This window comes from Caretta caretta, chromosome 2 (genome assembly GCF_965140235.1).
Source record: "Caretta caretta isolate rCarCar2 chromosome 2, rCarCar1.hap1, whole genome shotgun sequence".
Lineage (NCBI taxonomy): Eukaryota > Metazoa > Chordata > Testudines > Cheloniidae > Caretta > Caretta caretta.
Window position 1 is genome coordinate 258,368,726 of NC_134207.1, and position 18,714 is coordinate 258,387,439.

Sequence of the window (18,714 nt, forward strand, 5' to 3'; positions counted from 1 at the left end):
CAAACTCATTTCACACAGGTCAGTAACCAGCCATCAGATTTCACCAGGGATTAAAGAGAGAAACTATTCCCCTGACAATCCCCAGATACCACTACGGGAGCCCTGTAACAGTGTTTAAAACCATATAAAAGTTGTGTACAACATCAACGGTTTGTGGCTTTGGTCATTTCAAGTTACCCACCTGGAGAAGTGCATTGTAGTCCTTTTACTGCAATTAACTCCCCATTTAATGCAATTAAGCCCCCCTTCAGATATCACTTGTGTGTCTGTTGCAGGCCCCAGGCATAATATTGCAAGGATCAAAGTTCTGACATGTTGAAAGACTGTATAGACTACACCTGGATGTTAGAGTTTTTTTCTGAAGGCACAACTGTGCAGGATCAAAAGGCACCTGGCTTATGTAGCTTTGTCTCATGGAAGCAAGAGGGATTTTGCCAGTCTTATCCAGAACCATTTTTTGGTGCAGGGATTAGTGTAGTCACAGACCGTAATGAACCTCAAGATGCTTGGAAACTCATTCTTCATGGATTTGCACTTGACTGGAATCAGCCGTTTGTGGCGAGCACCTGAAAGACAGTCCACCCAGGCATGCGAGTAAAGAAAGTTGCATCGTAACCATAAATCCATTCTTTACATCCCCCATAGAGTGAAAGCAGCAGCACCCACGCACAGGTCCATACACCTAGGCCTGACCCCGGTCTCAGTTACACCAGTGTGACTCAACTGGCCATGCTCCTGGACAGCAAGTTCCAGCGTCGAAGGCTCTTTCCCCTAGCCAAACGCACATGGAAACATGCATCTCAAATCTCCCTGAACAGGTTACAACATACACAAGCCAAACCTTGAATGGCTTTTGTCATAAAAATAAAGGGAAGGGTAACCACCTTTCTGTATACAGTGCTATAAAATCCATCCTGGCCAGAGGCAAAATCCTTTCACCTGTAAAGGGTTAAGAATCTAAGGTAACCTTGCTGGCACCTGACCCAAAATGACCAATGAGGGGACAAGATACTTTCAAATCTGGAGGGGGGGAAAAAGGCTTTTGTCTGTCTGTGTGATACCTTTGCCCGGAACAGATCAAGGATGCAAGCCGTCCATCTCCTGTAAAGTTAGTAAATAATCTAGCTAGAAAATGCATTAGGTTTTCTTTGTTTTGGCTTGTAAATTCACTGTGCTGGAGGAAATGTGTATTCCTGTTTTTGTGTCTTTTTGTAACTTAAGGTTTTGCCTAGAGGGATTCTCTATGTTTTGAATCTGACTGCCTGTAAGATTATCTTCCATTCTGATTTTACAGAGTTATTCTCTTATCTTTTTTTTGTTCTTCTAATAAAGTTCTGATTTTTAAGAATCTGATTGGGTTTTTGGGTCTTAAAAATCCAAGGCTGGTTTGTGCTCATCTTGTTTATTCTCAAGCCTCCCCAGGAAAGGGGGTGTAAGGGCTTAGGGGGATATTTTGGAGAAATAGGAACTCCAAGTGGTCCTTTCCCTGTTCTTTGTCTAAATCACTTGGTGGTGGCAGCATACTGTTCAAGGACAAGGCAAACTTTTTGCCTTGGGAAAGTTTTTAACCTAAGCTGGTAAAAATAAGTGTAGGGGCTTTTCATGCAGGTCCCCACATCTGTACCCCAGAGTTCAGAGTGGGGTGAGAACCCTGACAGCTTTATAAGTCAGTACCATGAACTGCAACAAAAACTCCAACTGGCAACTAATGCAATGTCTGGGGCATGGGTGTGCTGCGTTCCATGCGAGACGCACAACATTCTGCACCAGCTGAAGTCTGAGAAGTACAGGGATAGCCCTGACTGAGCAGACTGGATTAATCCAATCTGCCAGTGATGAAGGCATGGAGAATTGCGGTGAAGTCCACCTCTGAAAGAATGTACAATGGAGGGGTGGAAGCGAGAGGACTTGAGAGGCCATCAAGTCCAACACCCTTCACTTAGGCAGGGCCAAGTAAACCTAGACCATCCCTGACAGGTGTTTGTCTAACCTGTTCTTAAAAACTTCGCATGATGGGTATTCCACAACCTCCCTTGGAAGCCTGTTTGAGAGCTTAACTGCCTTTACAGTTAGACAGTTTTTCCTAATATCTAACCTAAATCTCCCTTGCCGTAGATTAAGCCCATTACTTCTTGTCCTTCCTTCAGTGGACACGGAGAACAATTGATCTCTGTCCTTTTTATAAGACCCCTGAACATATTAGAAGATTGTCATCAGGCCCCCCTCATTCATCGTTTCTCAAGACTAAACATGCCCAGTTTTTTAACCTTTCCTCATAGGTCAGCTTTTCTAAACCTTTTGTCATTTTTGTTGTTCCCCTTCCAGTTTGTCCACACCTTTCTTAAAGTGTGGCACCCAGAACTGGACACAGTACTCCAGCTGAGGCCTCACCAGTGCCAAGCAGAGTGAGACAATTACCTCCCGTGTCTTACACACAACACTTCTGTTAATAAACCCGAGAATGGTATTAGCCTTTTTCACAACTGCATCACATTGACTTGTATTCAGCGCGATCCACTATAGCCCCCAGACCCTTTTCTGCAGTATGACCCCACTAGCCAGTTATTCCCCATTTGGTAGCTTCACATCTGATTTTTCCTTCTTAAGTGAAGTACTTTGCACTTATCTTTACTGAATTTCATCTTGTTGATTTCAGACCAATTCTCCAATTAGTCAAGATCATTTTGAATTCTAGTCCTGTCCTCCTAAGTGCTTGCAACCTCTCCCCGCTGGGTGTTATCCACAAATTTGATAAGCGCTCTCCATTTCATTATTCAACATGCCACAACCTCCTGGCCAGATGCCACTGGAAAGATTTACTCTTGGCAACCTGTGCTGTAGGGATATCCAGATGCAGCTGCAGATCTAAAAAGATACTCAAGTAACCAAAAAACAATGAGTAGACTGATCCTAAACCACTTCCTCCAGATCTTCAGGCTTTTCTAGGTTACTACCATTTCCTTTTCTACGAACATACTTCCCTCAGAACTGTAGGTTGCAGCACCCACTGGTAATTAAAGGGCAGCAAGCAATCACTCTACCAATGTCTGCATAGGATCAGACTCCTACCCTTCTGATTGCCCCTCAAGGAAGCAGTAATGGCTCTCAAGAATGACATCCTTTGGTCTGAGTGAAATCCCTTTCTTTTCCTTTGAACACTGGGCCAGCACTAGCCATGGGGAAGGATTTCCACACACGAGACAATGTGCTGAGTGGATACAGCACTGGGCTAGGTTTCAGGAAACCTAGGTTCTATTCCTGGCTCTGCCATTGGCAAATCACTTTACTCCTCTGCAGCCCTCCCCACCCCTCGTCTGTTCCAGCTGTTCTCGGCAGGGACTGTCTCCTAGGGCTTGTCCACACTGTGAGTTAGTGTGCAGCAAGCCAGGATGTGAATCTACAGCACACTAGTTTCCTACGCACTGACTCAGCAGATGGAGCCTGCTGCTGTCTACTAAAAGATCCATAGTGCACTTTGATGTAGCGCTGTTTGAAATGGGAGAACATCAAAGCTCCCTACAGATCTTTTAGTGTGTGGTAGCCGGGTTCACCTGGCAAGTTAATGCAGAGCAAGCCGTTACTCTGCATTTGTACAATGCCTTGCTCAATGGGCACCAATCTCAGCTGCGACCTTTAGATGCTACTGTAATACAAATAATTAAGAACAACATTGACTATGCATTGTTGTGGGAAAATGTACCCTTAATGGGCCATCTGAATTCTCTTACCTGGGGAAAGGCTAAGAGCGAATTTGGTCTGGAAATCACATTCATTGCTGTCTAGGTAATCATCTGAAATAACAACCACCATCTTCCTACACCTGGATTTAAACCGAGAGTGGGGAAAAAATGGTTATTAACTGAACGAAAGAGAGATGCTTTTCATGCTTGCTGGAAAAATATATATTTTATAGCACTGTTCTGCTGAAAACATGCAACCATCAACAGTGTTCCAGTTCTAATGTCAATAAAATCTGAAGTGTTTTGATACTTTACTTACATCTGTATATATATTACACACAAAAAATGTACATAAAAGGAACATTATTGAGATTGCAAAGTCAAATACTCAGAAGTTAGGAATGCCAGAATTAAGGTCACTTGTGCATCCTTAATTCAGCCCCCTTGTACAAATGCATTATGATGCAGTCTTTAACAGTATAATCTCATACTATGATATCAGGTGGGTATCACTGATATTAAGGTATATTTTTGAAGACGTGTTACAATGATTTGGAACCATCAAGTTGTGCATTTGCTAACAATAAGCTACAGAACCACAAGACCTCATTACTGTTAGCTTCATCTTCCTTCTACTCACTACTTACACTCATTTGATATGTCTTGTCTTACATTACATGGTGAGTTCTTCAGAGCATCATCTGCCTGTGTATTTGTACAGTGCCTTGCACAGTAGGGCCCTGATCCTGGCTGGAGCCTAGAGATGCTACCATAACAACCCCCTCTGTCTGAAAGGATCCTTCGGAAATCCAGACAAGTAGCCATTAGCACTGAGCATGTATAAGTTCCCCTGTGCACCACCAGTGTCTTGGGGAGAAGACAGATCTCTCTTCTGAATTCCCTGGCTGCTCCAGGGTGCTCACACTCTGCACAGGTAGCTATGTTAGCTGCCCAGAGAGAGAACTGACATCATAATGTTCCAGTGGGTGGAAAAATCAACTGGATAAAGGAAAAACTCTGAGTGCTGGTGCATTCTCCTACACACAGAGGCAATGACGCTCTGTCCAGACAGCTCTCCCCTCTGGGCATAAGGAGGGAGGTGGAGGAGTTAACCCTCTGTGGGACAACTCCCCCTTGAACTCTATGAAAAGGGCTCTAAGGAGTCCTGGGGTGAGGGCCAGAGTGACTCTCCACAACACTGTCTCTTGAAAACTTACTGGATTTCTGTGTGGAAATCTGGCTGTGTGGGAGTTGATGCAGCTGGGAGCTGTTTTATCTCCTGCTGGGCCCCCCTTCACAGCTGCCTTTGAGCAACCACAGGGTATCCAAACAGCAGAAGAGAGCACAGAGACCAGTGGTGCCATAAGGAGGGGGTCTTGGTTTGGGACATCTCCCCCCTTCCTTCTTGAGGAGATAGCAAATAGGAAACTCCACAAACTTCACTGTGGTGTTTCCCTGTCTCTCTATCCCATCCTGCATGCTCCAACAGGAGAGTGCAAATCTGGTCCCAAGGAACCAATTCTCCTTTGGCTTACCCAAAGTCTTACACTGGAAAAATCTAACAAATACTTTCCTTACAGCCAGTTCCCCCCCTGCAAACATTGTTCACTCACCGTCTCTCTATAAGCTCGCTAGTGATGGACCACACACACGATCCTGGCAGGACATCCCGATCAAACACACACAGCTTCAGCTTGAACTCCGTTTGTTCCAGCTCTCTGATCATCTCTTGGACAAAGTGAATGTCTTTCTGACAGTAACAGATGAAGGCATCAAATAGCTCTGGTGTGTTCCCTGAAACCATTCAGAATTATATGCAGACATATTAAATTAATTCAATTCAACCACACGTACTGGAGCCTTGGATTCATAACTTCACCTCACCCATATTAGCACAGTGTGGCTCTCTGTCCCCCTCTAGTGGCTAGTCCTCATACAGAGATTTATGACTGAGTTGGCTGCAGCTTTCGGGCTAATGAATCGGATTGTTTGGTCCAGGCAGTAGAGTCTCCTGCTTCTAAATCCAGAGCTCTAAGGTTCAGTCCCTGCAGATAATTCACGTAAGGGCAACACTACACTCACTATTTACAACAGTATCAGGCAGGCCCTCAGATTTGGGAAATACAAACATATCACAAAGAGAGCTATATGAGAAATAAATCTAATGGGGAGAAGACTGGCCAATATTTTCTGACCTGGGTATCAGACACTTGAATAAGTGACCTAACTGAGTTAGCCACCTACAGCTCTCACTGAGGCCTTCTTTTATTTATTCGGTGCCCAACCACAGATTCAGGTGCCTTATTTTAAGGCTAGCATTTTACACAACTGGGTGCCCAACCTCTACTGGCTCAATTTCTCACTGTGTTAGTCCAGTTTTACACCAGCATGACAACACTGATTTCAGCGGCGTTGTGCCAGCATAAAACTGCATTAATGTAGTGAAGGATCAGGCCCTAAAAGTGGGGTAGGGAAAACATTAGCATTCTATGGCCCAGATACTAAAATCAGATCCACACAGGCAGAACCTTGTACCTGAGGGGAGCCCCACAGGATTCAAACGGCGGGGCTCTGTTTTCAGGCTCAGGGCCTAAACTGGTAAACCGGGCTTCGCGATCCCGCTCACCTAAAAAGGTCTCCTTCCAAATGAATGGAAATTTAGATCCATGCAATGAACTCTGACGAGATGAAAGCTTTTTACAGAAAGTGGTCCTGGCACAATATCATGCTGCACTGGCCTTAGGCCTATAAAACTGCACAGAGTTCCACATATTTTATTGCACTACCATTTGCCCTACTGCCCCTCTTCCCTCCCTGAGTATTTCAATCCTATCTCCCTGCTTGGTCAGGATGTCATGTATATGCATAGGTTGAGGGAAGGACAGAGATAGGAAGGGAGGTGAATGATTCTCAGTACTTCTCACAGGGGTCTAATACATAGAAGACAAGCCCTAGCACAGTATATCTATTATTAAATCTATAGATCTATGGCTATTTACCGTAAGGATCATCTCTGGTAGTGATGCCTGACATCTCCAATGTCTTCGGGACACTGCTGTCTACTGCTGGCACCTGAAGAGGCTGCTCTTTCCTCTGTAGGTACTTCTTACAGTCCTCTTCTGCAAGAAACACAAAAGGCTCACTTGATGCTGATCATGCTGCTGAGGTTCAACACACAGAGGAACTCGCTTAGCGGTAACTAAACAAAATACAAACAGCACCCCAGTCCTTCAGCAACATTCTGACTTGAAAGTAAAAGGGACTTACAACGTTAAGGTGAATTGATTTCGGAGTATTAGTTGTGTGTAGGATGCACTGAGAGACTGGACAAAAGGTGTTATTTAGGTGTTGTTGTTCTCATTGAACAGCACATACAATGTATGCAAATATCACCAGAGCAGTGACTCCATAGGTTTTAACATCTCCATGTTCTCCTTTCATTGTTGCCCATTTTGAGTCTCTAACTAATACTTAACGAAACACCATCAGGTAGTTTGGAGCCAAAATCTAGGGGTTGAGAGACTCGGGAGTTTTGTTTTTTTAAGTCTTCATAAAAATCTAATAATAATAAATGTAATGAACTGACTAGCACATCTGTATACTACTAGCTAAGAATCATAGGGTTAGAAGGGACCACAAGAGTTATCTAGTCTAACCCTTTGCCAAGATGCAAAATTTGTCTAAACCAGAGGTTCTCAAACTGTGGTCCACGGTCCACAAGCTCCATTCAGGTGGTCCGCAGATAGTTCCCTTTAAGGTGCGCGCCTGGGCTGCACACAAGAGAATGAAGGGCCACCCACCTAATTAGTGGAGCCACGCAGGTGTGGCTCCACTAATTAGGTGCCTGGACCCTGGAGAAGACGCACATGTAAGGTGAGGTGGTGGCCTTAGGGGGAAATAGGCAGTAGGTGGGAGGGGGCAGTGGTGAGAGGAGGGGGTGGGGGGAATTTGGGATGTGCAGGGCTGCAGCGGCCAGAGAAAGAGGCATCTTTCCACAGCTCCAGGGCTGCAGATGCAGGGGAGAGACGGCCCTCCTTCACAGCCCCAGCTCTGTGGCTGCTGTGGAGGGGGAGAGACCCCCCCTCCTTCCCAGCCCCAGCTCAGGAGCTGCCGTGGTGGGGGAGAGAGGGAGAGACCCCTTTCTTCCCAGTCCCAGCTCGGGGGGCACATCCATCCCATTAGAAAGGTAAGACTACTGATATTAAAATATGTGAGTTGTGTGCTTTTATTTGTAGAACAAAAAAAATTAATTATTATTGTTTTTTATATATAGCGCTTTTATCCAAAGCACTTTACAAAAGTTAGCTAACAGTACAAACAACATTTGGAAAGATCATTAAGTGGTCCACTGAGGTCCTCAGCAATTTTCAAGTGGTCCATGAAAAAAAAAGTTTGAGAACCACTGGACTAAACCATCCTTCTAGAAGATGGAATCAGAATTGATGATCAGTCGCAGAATCAGACGTTCAGATACTATAGTGAGGAAGGCCATATAAAAATCTAGACAAACCCACAGCAGAATAGGGCTGATTACAGTAACTGTCAGTGGAGATTCTCCCTTAGCTCAAGTTGTGGTAGTATGTTCTTCTAGAGCAGTAAGATCTGGACTCTGATCCACTGCTGCTATGAAGTTCCCATGAAATCCTGCGTGGATATAGGTTTGTTACAAGTAGAAATATGTTCATTAACTTTATTTTTTAAACAATCTAAATGAAAATAGTAATGATTTGTTTTTTAAAATTCCCCTGTAGTGTATACAACCAACCCATTGCAGCACTGTACTAGTGCATGAGAACTAGTGAGTAAGAATAGATCTGAAACTATTAGAAAAAAACAACAGCCTGAAAACCGACTAGTGTTTTTTCCACTTCCCAAGTGGAAGTGCAAAATGCAAACAAAAAGCACAAATGGAGAAAGGCAAACTCTGAAATATTGCTGTGTGTTTTTTTTAATGTATAATTTTTAATCAGACATCATGCAACCCTTTCAGACATCATGTAACCCTCTGGATCTTAGTGATGCTGGTGTGTTGCACAGGCTGGTCTTTGCGATGAGAACAATTGCTGCGAGACTGGAAATAGCAGGAAAGAGAATCTACTGGAAGTAATGACACATTTTAAAATAACAACTGGGTAAAGAAAAGCAACAAAAGAGACCAAGAGGAAAAATCAGAGCTATTCAGAGAGCTTAGAGGGGAAGTACCAGGGGCTGGATGAAAACAAGTAATTTGGGTGCATAAGATGGCAAATGAACATTTTAAAAAAAACTATATATTTCCCCCCACATTGTATAAATGGAATATACAGTGAGTGGCCTTATCTGAATTTCTCTAGACTGTTTCCCAGTTCCTTATCAGAATTTAATTCAAGGCTCTGACACCATGTTCATGCTCTCCTCATTAGTCTGTTCAGGGTCATACACACTTATTTGAGCACTTCAGATTATTCCATTAATGATGCAAACATGCGCTAATCCTTTTGCCCATCCATCTCCAAGAGTGAAAGCTTCTGACTGAGGCAAAACTTTCAGAATGACACACCAATCCTGGTAAAACCCACGTAGTATTGTTACATATACAAAATTGAGGCCAATTTCACTGAAATTGAGATGAGGTTTTCCAGCCAACCTGAGCTGATTAATGGTTTCCAGTAGTTTTGGCATGGGTCAGTCTCCATGCTAGGAAATGTTGAATGAGTTTTGCTTTGAGTCATGTGTTAATTAGGGCACAAAGTCAAAGTGACCATCAAGGGGTCTGAAACCATAAGAACAAAACCAACTAAATGAGAGTGCACAAAGCCTGCAAACGGAAATAGATTCATAGATATTAAGGTCAGAAGGGACCATCATGATCATGTAGTCTGACCTCCTACACAACGCAGGCCACAGAATCTCACCCACCCACTCCTGCCATAAACCTCTCACCTATGGCCGAGTTCCATGCAGTTGTATAAACCCCATCCAGTCTATGCAGATAACCTCAATATAAGGCATATAACATAGCTCTGATCTTGAAATGAATTATGGCTTGCATAAGGGAAGCTGAAGGAGAGGAGTAAAAATTATAAACAAATAAGCCCTACGAGGAAAGGGTAGATGAACTGGGCATGTTCCGAGTAGGGGAAAAAAAGACAACTGAGGGAGATTAATTATTAAGCAGACAAGTACCAGTTTTTGTCACTAGTCAGCAAGAAAGCAACAGGAAGTAATGGGCTTTTGCAAGGAAGATTTAGGACAAACGCACCAAGGTAAAGAGCTTTACAACTCTAAGGACAATCAGGCAATGGAAAGAGCTACTAAGGAAGGCAGAATTGCCATTGCTGGAATGGGAACTATTAAGGCTAGACTAGACACCACCTCTTTAGGAATGATGATACATACTGTTGCTATAATTATTGCGTATTGTTGCCATCCATTGGGATGGAACAGTTGACTCACGGCTGCATGGAAAGAGAGGTTGGTTCTGAAGTGCATGCCACAGACCACATGCAGTCTTTGGAATTCTGTGCTATGGATAGGCCCCTTCGGTTTCGGTTTTTATTTGATTTAATTTCCCCCAGAAATTTATAGGTGTTTATTACCACAACAACCAAAACAGGTGAAAAATCAATGCAAAAAACTATTAATCATTTTTCTGGGTAAATATCAGGGTTTATTTTGGTGGACAGAAGGACAGGGGGAAACTATTCAGTAGATTAATGCTTTGATGAACGGAATTCAATGTGGTTTGCTGCAGGGCTAAAACAGAACTCAAAAAACAATGCCACTTCTGAGTTTAAGAAAACAATAGATCTCTAATTCCCAAATAAAACTTTTTATCTGAATGAACAGTTTACTGTTGAAGACGTAGATCTCTTAGCCTATAAACATTTACATTTAATAATTGGGCCACACCATTTGCAGTGCATACACTCAACTTCATCCTTTTCTCCTATTTTGTTTGTTTTTTAAACTTTTGAATACTTCCTTGTGCTCTGAAACGTATTCTGATACAGATTTCTGTTTCCTTCCCATTTTAGTGTGTCAAATCTTTAAACCATTATCCACTAACAGCACGAAGTGTGCATGTGGTGGGTGTGAGATTCATCAGTACGTTCAACTGTGCACACACTTCAGAGCTTGCGTGTGCCTGGTGGTTTATTATCTGTCTTTTCTAGACTAATACATAGCCTTATTTCAAAAGGCAGCTTTGCACATACACACAGATGCATGATCGTAATACATACATCTCATACAAGGTATTGTATTTTCCTAATCAAACAAGTTTTTAAATATATTTGAATGATACAAAAGTAGGGTGAAAATCGGGAAAAAATGAATAATGCTTTTTGTAAAACTTGGGATTTTTTGGTAAAAATCGGTTTAAATGGAAAACAAAGGGGCTTAGTTATGGATCAGTTATGTGCCTCACAAAGAGTCTTACATCCAAACATATAACACAGCCAGGACACTCAGATCAAGAAGCAGCACTGCTTAAAGCCCAAATTTCAGTACCAACGAGATGGGTGGCTGAATCCTCCATTTTTTTTAATGCATGTTAGGGACCTGATCCTGAGGGCAATCATCTCCCACTGACTTTCATGAGAGTTTAGGGTGCTCAGTAAGTAGCATAGGATCAGACCCAAGCTATAGTCTCCAGGCGAACATCTCAATGTGACTCTCAGCTGGGAGCCTCCTCAACCTTCAGGCCCCACCCAGTTAAAACCATTTGGTTCTATATTCCCTTTTTGAAAGGTATTCAGACTCAGTGCCTCTTCCTGAACGAAACTGTACGTGTTAATGTGGCAAGAAGAACTGAAAAGTCAGCTCCTGAATTAAGAGCATCAGTGCCAGAATGAAGAGCTTCTGAAGTGCAGCTTCATTTGGGTTGTAAGTTCAAACCTTCTCACCCAGCCAGAAGTCTCTGCTTCTTGTTATGGACCACAAAAAAAAAACAAAAAAAAACAAAACAGACTGAGGCTCATGAGGCATAACACTAATAACAGGTCCCTTAAAAAAAAAAAAAAAAGCAGCAGAGGGTCCTCAAAATACATGTGGGAGTAGGAGGGACCCAGTGGGAATCTCTACACTAGATCACTGGTTTATCTATTTGGTGTTTTGCAAGATGCAGCGGTGAAGTTTTCCATCTTGATTTCACATCAGCAAGTAACAGGAAGTGAGATCTCTCACTTCCCCACCAGTAGCCCAGCAAGTGTACAGCCTGTAGACACTCAGTGTCAAGCATAACTTGTGACTCGAAAGAGACCTGAGAAATATTTAGGTGATAAAACTTCATTTCCAGTTAGTGCCATTTGGGTTCCCGTAAAGCGTGGTTCTATTGTAAATAATGCTTTGTGAAAATGGCTCTGTGGGGTTCTGTATTTATTTATTTATTATTTCTCATGGATTCCTGTATCAAGTTTGCTCAGTTGAAAAATAATTCCCGCCCACACAACTACCAGGTCCACAAATTCAGGCTGTGCTCTGACACAGTCAAGCTGGGCTCCATCCCATGGATCATCACCAGACCTGAAGATTCTGCCAGCCAAATCAGATTCTCAGTCCAATCCCATTACCTTCAGGTCATGCCCTCCATGAAACCTGGGCAAACTATCTCATGGCTAATGTTGCCAAAGGCATTGTTGGACCTGCAGGATTTATATCACTGGAGATCACATGCAAGACAGAAAGGATGCAGGGTGAATTTGCAGGGCTGGTAACTAGCAGAAATATGAGGCTCTCTCTTTCCATTGAAAACTGAGCAAGTTTACTATGAAAAAAAAATCAGAGAAGCACAATAAATATGTAACTGCAATGTCAGTTTTCAGAGTAGAACAGCAACAAGCAAAACAAGAAGCATACCACTCAAACTATGGTTAGGCCTCAAAAATTATTTTCATAAAGAAAGCTGTATCTTATGCAGTATCCCTGTATTATTTATAATTCTCTACAGATGCCACACATAGGCTTTAGCTTTCCCAAACAAAGTTAAATTTCAGGACCTAAACAAGCTGACAGTGACTCTTTAACCTATCAGTCTAGATCAGGCTTTGAAATTAACTAGCAAATCTCAAAAGGATGACAAGGATATAAAGGAAGTTAGCCACCAAGAACTGCCAAACTAAACCCACTTCAGGCTAGCAGTTCACACTCAAAACCTAGCCATGCTTACACCAGAGTTTTAACACTGACTAATGTTGAATTTCAGGGGGGAAACCAAACCAAACCTCCCAGAACTTTCTTTTCCAGTTGTCTCTGCAGATTGAACAGATCCGGTCCCAGCCCCAAGAGAAACTAAACTATTCATTCGGTCTTGGGTGGGGCCTGGGGGGAATCATTAAAATTGCTTCTAGGGTGCTTTTGTTTCTGTACAGCCCATGAAGCAGGTGGCCTATGATGTCACCAGAACCTATTTAGACGGTCATCCAGCGATCAGGCTGAACTGTGCCCCACCAAAGCGCGCAGCCTCGGCCCCCAGGGCTGTGCCAAAGGACACTCTCCTCTCTCACAAGCCCCCCAGGCTCCTACAGCCACCCGGCAGGCCCGGGGAGGAGTCCAGCCCCAGCGGCCCGGCGCAGCTGTCAAACAGAGCGGGCCGAGGGGAGGGGAGCGGCAGAGCCGGACACACGAGGGGCAGCGGCTGCAGGGCCGGCGAGGGGGGCAGCACCGGGCGGGGGGAGAGGCAATAAGGGGGCGCAGAGGGCGGAGCAGAGCGAGGAGGCGCAGGCGGGAGGAAGCGGCGGGGCCTGGGGCGCGGGTTCAACTCCGGCTCTCACCGATGCGGCCGCCCAGGTCGGCCAGGATGTCTTGGCGGCCCACGGCCCGCAGCAGCGCCAGCAGGCGGCCCACGGTGGCGCCGCCGGGGCAGCGGCCCTGCCAGTCCTCCAGCAGGCGGGCGGTGGGGTCGGACTGCGCCTCCAGGTGCTTGATCTCCAGGTACTCGTAGCCCAGCTCCTCGGCCAGCGCCGTCCAGTCGGCGGCCACCGGGGCGCGCGGGTTGAGGTAGAGCCCGAGCCGCCGCCGCACCGCGAAGTTCAGCGCCACCAGCGGCACCGTCTCCAGCTCGGGGGCCGCCGGGGAGCCGGAGCCGGCCGGGGCCGTGGCCGCGTCCATGGCTCGCGATCCGAGCCTGCCGCTTTCGCAACTTCCCGCTCCCGCCCCGGATCCCCGCGGGTTTCGCTTCCCACCCCGCCCCCGGCTGCAAGCCCGCCGCCCGGCCGCCCTGGAGCCGCCCCTGCGGGCGAGAAGGGCCGGGCGGGAGCCCCGCGCCCGGAGCGACAGATACGGCCCGGGGCAGACGGGAGCCCCCGACAGCCACACACACACCCAGGCCCGGGGACAGACAGGAGCCCCCAATAGCCACACACACACACCCCAGGCCCGGGGAGAGACGGACAGACAGGAGCCCCCAATAGCCACACACACACACCCCAGGCCCGGGGAGAGACGGACAGACAGGAGCCCCCGACAGCCACACACACACCCAGGCCCGGGGACAGACGGACAGACAGGAGCCCCCGACAGCCACATACACACACCCCAGGCCCGGGGACAGACGGACAGACAGGAGCCCCCGACAGCCACACACACACACCCCAGGCCCGAGGAGAGACGGACAGACAGGAGCCCCCGACAGCCACACACACACCCAGGCCCCGGGGACAGACGGACAGACAGGAGCCCCCGACAGCCACCCCCCCCCCCAGGCCCGGGGACAGACAGGAGCCCCCAACAGCCACATACACACACCCCAGGCCCGGGGACAGACGGGAGCCCCCGACAGCCACACACACACCCCAGGCCCGGGGACAGACGGACAGACAGGAGCCCCTGACAGCCACACACACACACTCAGTCCAGGGACAGAGAGACAGACAGGAGCCCCCAACAGCCAGCCACGCCCCCCAGTCCCGGAGGACACCCTGGCAGCCAACCTGTCCCCCACGCACCTTCCCTGGGAGCAAAGGGACAGACACCTATTTCTCAGTGTGGGAGGGGGTCAGGGTCCCCTCTTCCCTGGAGAGGGCATTCTTCTAACTTCCTCCCCTTCCCGCACAAAACCTGACAGAGCTTGGCTCTCCGCTGGCCTAAGAGCCAGACACACACCCACACCGTCCTTTCCCCTCGCCTGTCAGGGAGCAGCTGGTGACCCCTCTACCCATCCCCTGAACCCACTTCCCTACCCCCACCTCCATGGAGACAGACACCCCCACCCTTGCACTCAGAGCCTGCATTTCCCATGCCCCAGCCCAAGAGGGATGCAATATGAACACCCCCAAGGCCTAGGATGGGGGGAGTGATGCGTTGATGGCATTATTTCTGTTGGGATCAAGCTAATTTGTATTAGGGACTCTGAGGCTCCCATTGGGCTGGGTACTGCAAAAACACAGAGAGCGTGTGTGTGAGCTCAGGCAGGTGGTGGGAGAGAGGAAGCATTATTAGCCCCATGTCCCAGAGGGGGCACAGAGAGATGGGGTGACCTACCCAAAATCCCATGGGAAGGCTGCAGCAGAGCTGGGCGTTGAACCAGCATCTCCTGCTCATCCCAAACCAACAGGCTCCTGCTTAGAGTGCTGGTTTCAGTAGGGGACATCTATACATAAGTCAGTTGAAGGCTCAGCCCCCGCTCTGGTCTATTACTCCGACTTCAGGTTAGCTTGTTTCTGCTCCTATTCACACCCACAAGGGACACATTTGCCTTCCCCTGCTGCCATCCCCACAGAGATGTCTGGGTGGAAGGTCCCAACAGTGCCCTCGTTGGGTGGCTGTGCCCATCACAGCAGAGCCCTTGGTTTAGGTGGAGGAAGAGCCCTCCTCTCCCCACCAAAACCCCCCACATTCCTGAAGCAGTGGAGAGCAGAGATTTCCTTCCTCGCGGGGAAACCAGTCAGCTGAGGGCTGAGAAAGAGGGAGGCCCCACCCAGGCTGCAGCCCAGGAGCTGCCAGCATAGAAAAGGACATTTGTACAGGGCACACCCCCCCTAGAAGAAGGCTCAGTCCAGAAAGCTCAGACCACCAGCTGTACTCTGCACCAGCAGAGCCTGCAGATGGACACCCCTGCTCCATGGGGAGAGGGAAGCCCCCCAAGGAATGCCTGGGGCTAGGCCTGCTCCTGACCAGACAGGCACAGCAACACTGGCTGACCCCCATTTCCTTAGCTACCTGAAGCAGGGCAATGGCCAAGCTCACCCAGCCACTCACTCCCAACACCCTGAAGGGTGGCCGAGGCAGTACCCAAGTGCCTAGCAATAACCCTCTTTCATTCTTCCACCCTCCCTTACCTGAGCTGCATCTATGGGGGACCCCTGCTGCACGTGGTCTGCCCCACATGGTCTCCTCCAGGCTGTAAGTGATGATGTCACTGACATCACATGACCCCAGAAATCCTCAGCACTCACCTGTTAAATCAGATCTAGGCTGTTCTGCGTTCTTCTTTGTGGATGCTAAATGGCAGTAGTAGAGGGGACTCCAGATTATTTGGCTGCGGGGGGAGGCGAGGAACTTGACTGGAAGAAAGGAAAAGTTTTTCCCTACAACTACTCTGTATCATCTTACTTCAGGCAGAGCTTGGGTGTATCACCTTCCCCAAGTCCCCTGCCTAGTATTCTGCTGCAGATTTAAAGAAACAGTGCACATACCCTTACAGGAGCAGAAGAGAAGGAAAAAGATGGGGATGTAGGGCAAGAAAGAAGGAAGCCTTAGATACCATGCTGATAAATGCTATCTCATAAAAACCTGAGATCGGAAAAAGCCTGTGTTGTTGTGTGCTAAATCCATCTTCTTGATGCTTTCTATGTCTGAATTACATTGTTGACAGAAAATGCAAGCTCCTTAGGACCAGTACCAGAGTGGAGTCCTCCATAATGAATACACTGTACTTTAATTTAATTAGCGTTTAAGATACATTTCAAAGGTTTATTTGTTTTGTTTTTAGAGCAACTGTGACATTCAGAGAAGCTGGGGGGTTGATTCTGCAACAAGCATCTTCACTAACATCATTTACACTTTGTCTTAACTTTGATTCTTCATCCACTTCTCTTCCTCATCCCCTCCCTACACCTTAGGTTTCTACTAGATTGAAAATGGAGGTTATGTTTGGAACAGACAATCAAATTAACGTTAATGTACATATCCAACAGCTTGTGGTGACAGCATGCCACCTACAAGGCTGCAACTGAAGATACCATACATGCTCCTGCTCATTTGTCAAATAATTTTATTCTCATTTGGGGCCCGTTTCAGCTCCCCTGGATTTTTAAAGGATTTTTAAAGGATTTTTAAATCCCCTGGATTTTTCCAGCCAATGAGGGGGCACTCTTACATCTATAGCATTAGGCCCCTGTTCAACTCCACTTACTTGAGGCCATGTCTACACTGGAAAAAGGCTTGCCCGGATAGCTATTCCTACACAGCTTTGCTGTCAAAAGATCCTAGGTAGATGCAGCTTATACCCACGAAAGAAAAAAAAAAACAAAGGAGTGCCACTACAACATATTGATTTTGCACAGAAAATAAGTTATACCAGCCAAAGCACTTCTGCGTTGGTATAACTCTGTCTAAGGTAGGGGCCAGATTTTTAAAGGTATCTAAATGCCTGACTCCCAACCTGATAACCGATGGGTGTTATGCTCCTAAATACCTTTAAGAATCTGGCCCTAGGGCTCTGGCAGGATCAAAATGTCACACACAAAGATTTAAAAAAATAAATCACCCCCCTCCTTGACATTCCCAGACTAGCAAAAGTTTCTAGCGTAGACCTGGCCTCAGACAGAACTTCCCATGAAATCAGCCCCAGACTGGAAAGGTTGGACTCCTCTGCCAGAGGGTAGAGTGCATCAGGTCTTCCTGGGAAAGGAACTAAACTCTCCTCCCCCGCAGATAAAGCCAATTATGCAAGGTTAAACATGACTGGTTACTTCCAGGAGCAATGTTGCAGGAGCCGGTACACAACTCATTTGTTAGGAGGAAGTTTGGGGAAAGAGATGAATTTTGCAATCTGCCCTGAAGGTTACCAGACCAGTATAGTCAAAGCAATTAAGATGTCATTTTTATATCAGCAAATGCCTTAATGCAGATGCAGCTCATACTGGCAAAAGGGTGCTTTTGGTGCTATAGCTTTTTTGATTACAGGAACCAGTATAAGTTATACCGCAAAAGCAATTTTTGCCAGTATGCGCTGCATATCGACTAGAAGGGTTTGCCATTTTGGCTATGTCAAACCTTTTTTGTGTAGACTAGGCCCTAGTTCTTGTCCATACTAGGAAAGTACCCTGGTTTAATTAAGTCAATTTAAAAATTGTTCTAGTTAAACTGGTGCAAGCCTCTAGTGTAGATGCCCATGAACTGGTTTAACCATTGCTAATTATGGAGGTGCAAATCACGGCTCCATAGTTAGGGTTTAATTCCATTTAGCACTTAAAGCAGGGATTCAACCTATGATATGTGTGAAAGATACATATGGGTTTAAATTAAGTCAGTAATTTACCAATACAAGCTAACCCAGTTTTCGCAAGGGCTTATCTAGTTGAAGGGCTTCTACATTAGGGGTTTGAACCAGTTTAATAAGATTGATTTTAAACTGACGTGTTTAAACCAGAGCAGTTTCTTTACAGGTAGGGCCTGTGGCTCAATCTGATCCCTGGTGGTAATGAACTCCAGAGTCAATCAAGGGCCCTCCACTGAGAGTACCCTGCTCCCAGACTCAACATGTTTGAATCTGGACTCCTCGGGAAGTGAAGATGCCATGCTAGGGAACAGTGACAGGAAGGATCTCGCTAAAGCCATGGTTCTCAACCAGGGATACAAGTAACCCTGGGTGTACACAGAGGTCCTCCTGGGGATACATCAACTCATCTAGATATTTGCCTACGTTTACAACAGGCTACATAAAAAGCACTGGCCAAGCCAGTGCAAACTAAAACTTCATACAGACAATGACTTGTTTATACTGCTCTATATACTGAAATGTAAGTACAATATTTATATTCTAATTGATTTATTTTATAATTATATGGTAAAAATGAGAAAGTAATTGTTCAGTAATAATGTGCTATAACGA

General features: G+C 46.2%; 1 protein-coding gene across 1 annotated transcript; it reads right to left on the reverse strand.

Annotated features, from left to right (window-relative positions):
• Nucleotides 1-264: 264 nt before the first annotated feature.
• Nucleotides 265-13,807, reverse strand: MYD88 (MYD88 innate immune signal transduction adaptor). Its single transcript, XM_048837487.2, has 5 exons — nt 13,433-13,807; nt 6,680-6,799; nt 5,294-5,474; nt 3,729-3,820; nt 265-566 (listed from the first exon to the last, which is right to left on the reverse strand). The coding sequence occupies exons 1-5, from the start codon at nt 13,767-13,769 to the stop codon at nt 412-414; spliced, it is 885 nt and encodes a 294-aa protein (XP_048693444.2). The 5' UTR covers nt 13,770-13,807; the 3' UTR covers nt 265-411.
• Nucleotides 13,808-18,714: the final 4,907 nt, after the last annotated feature.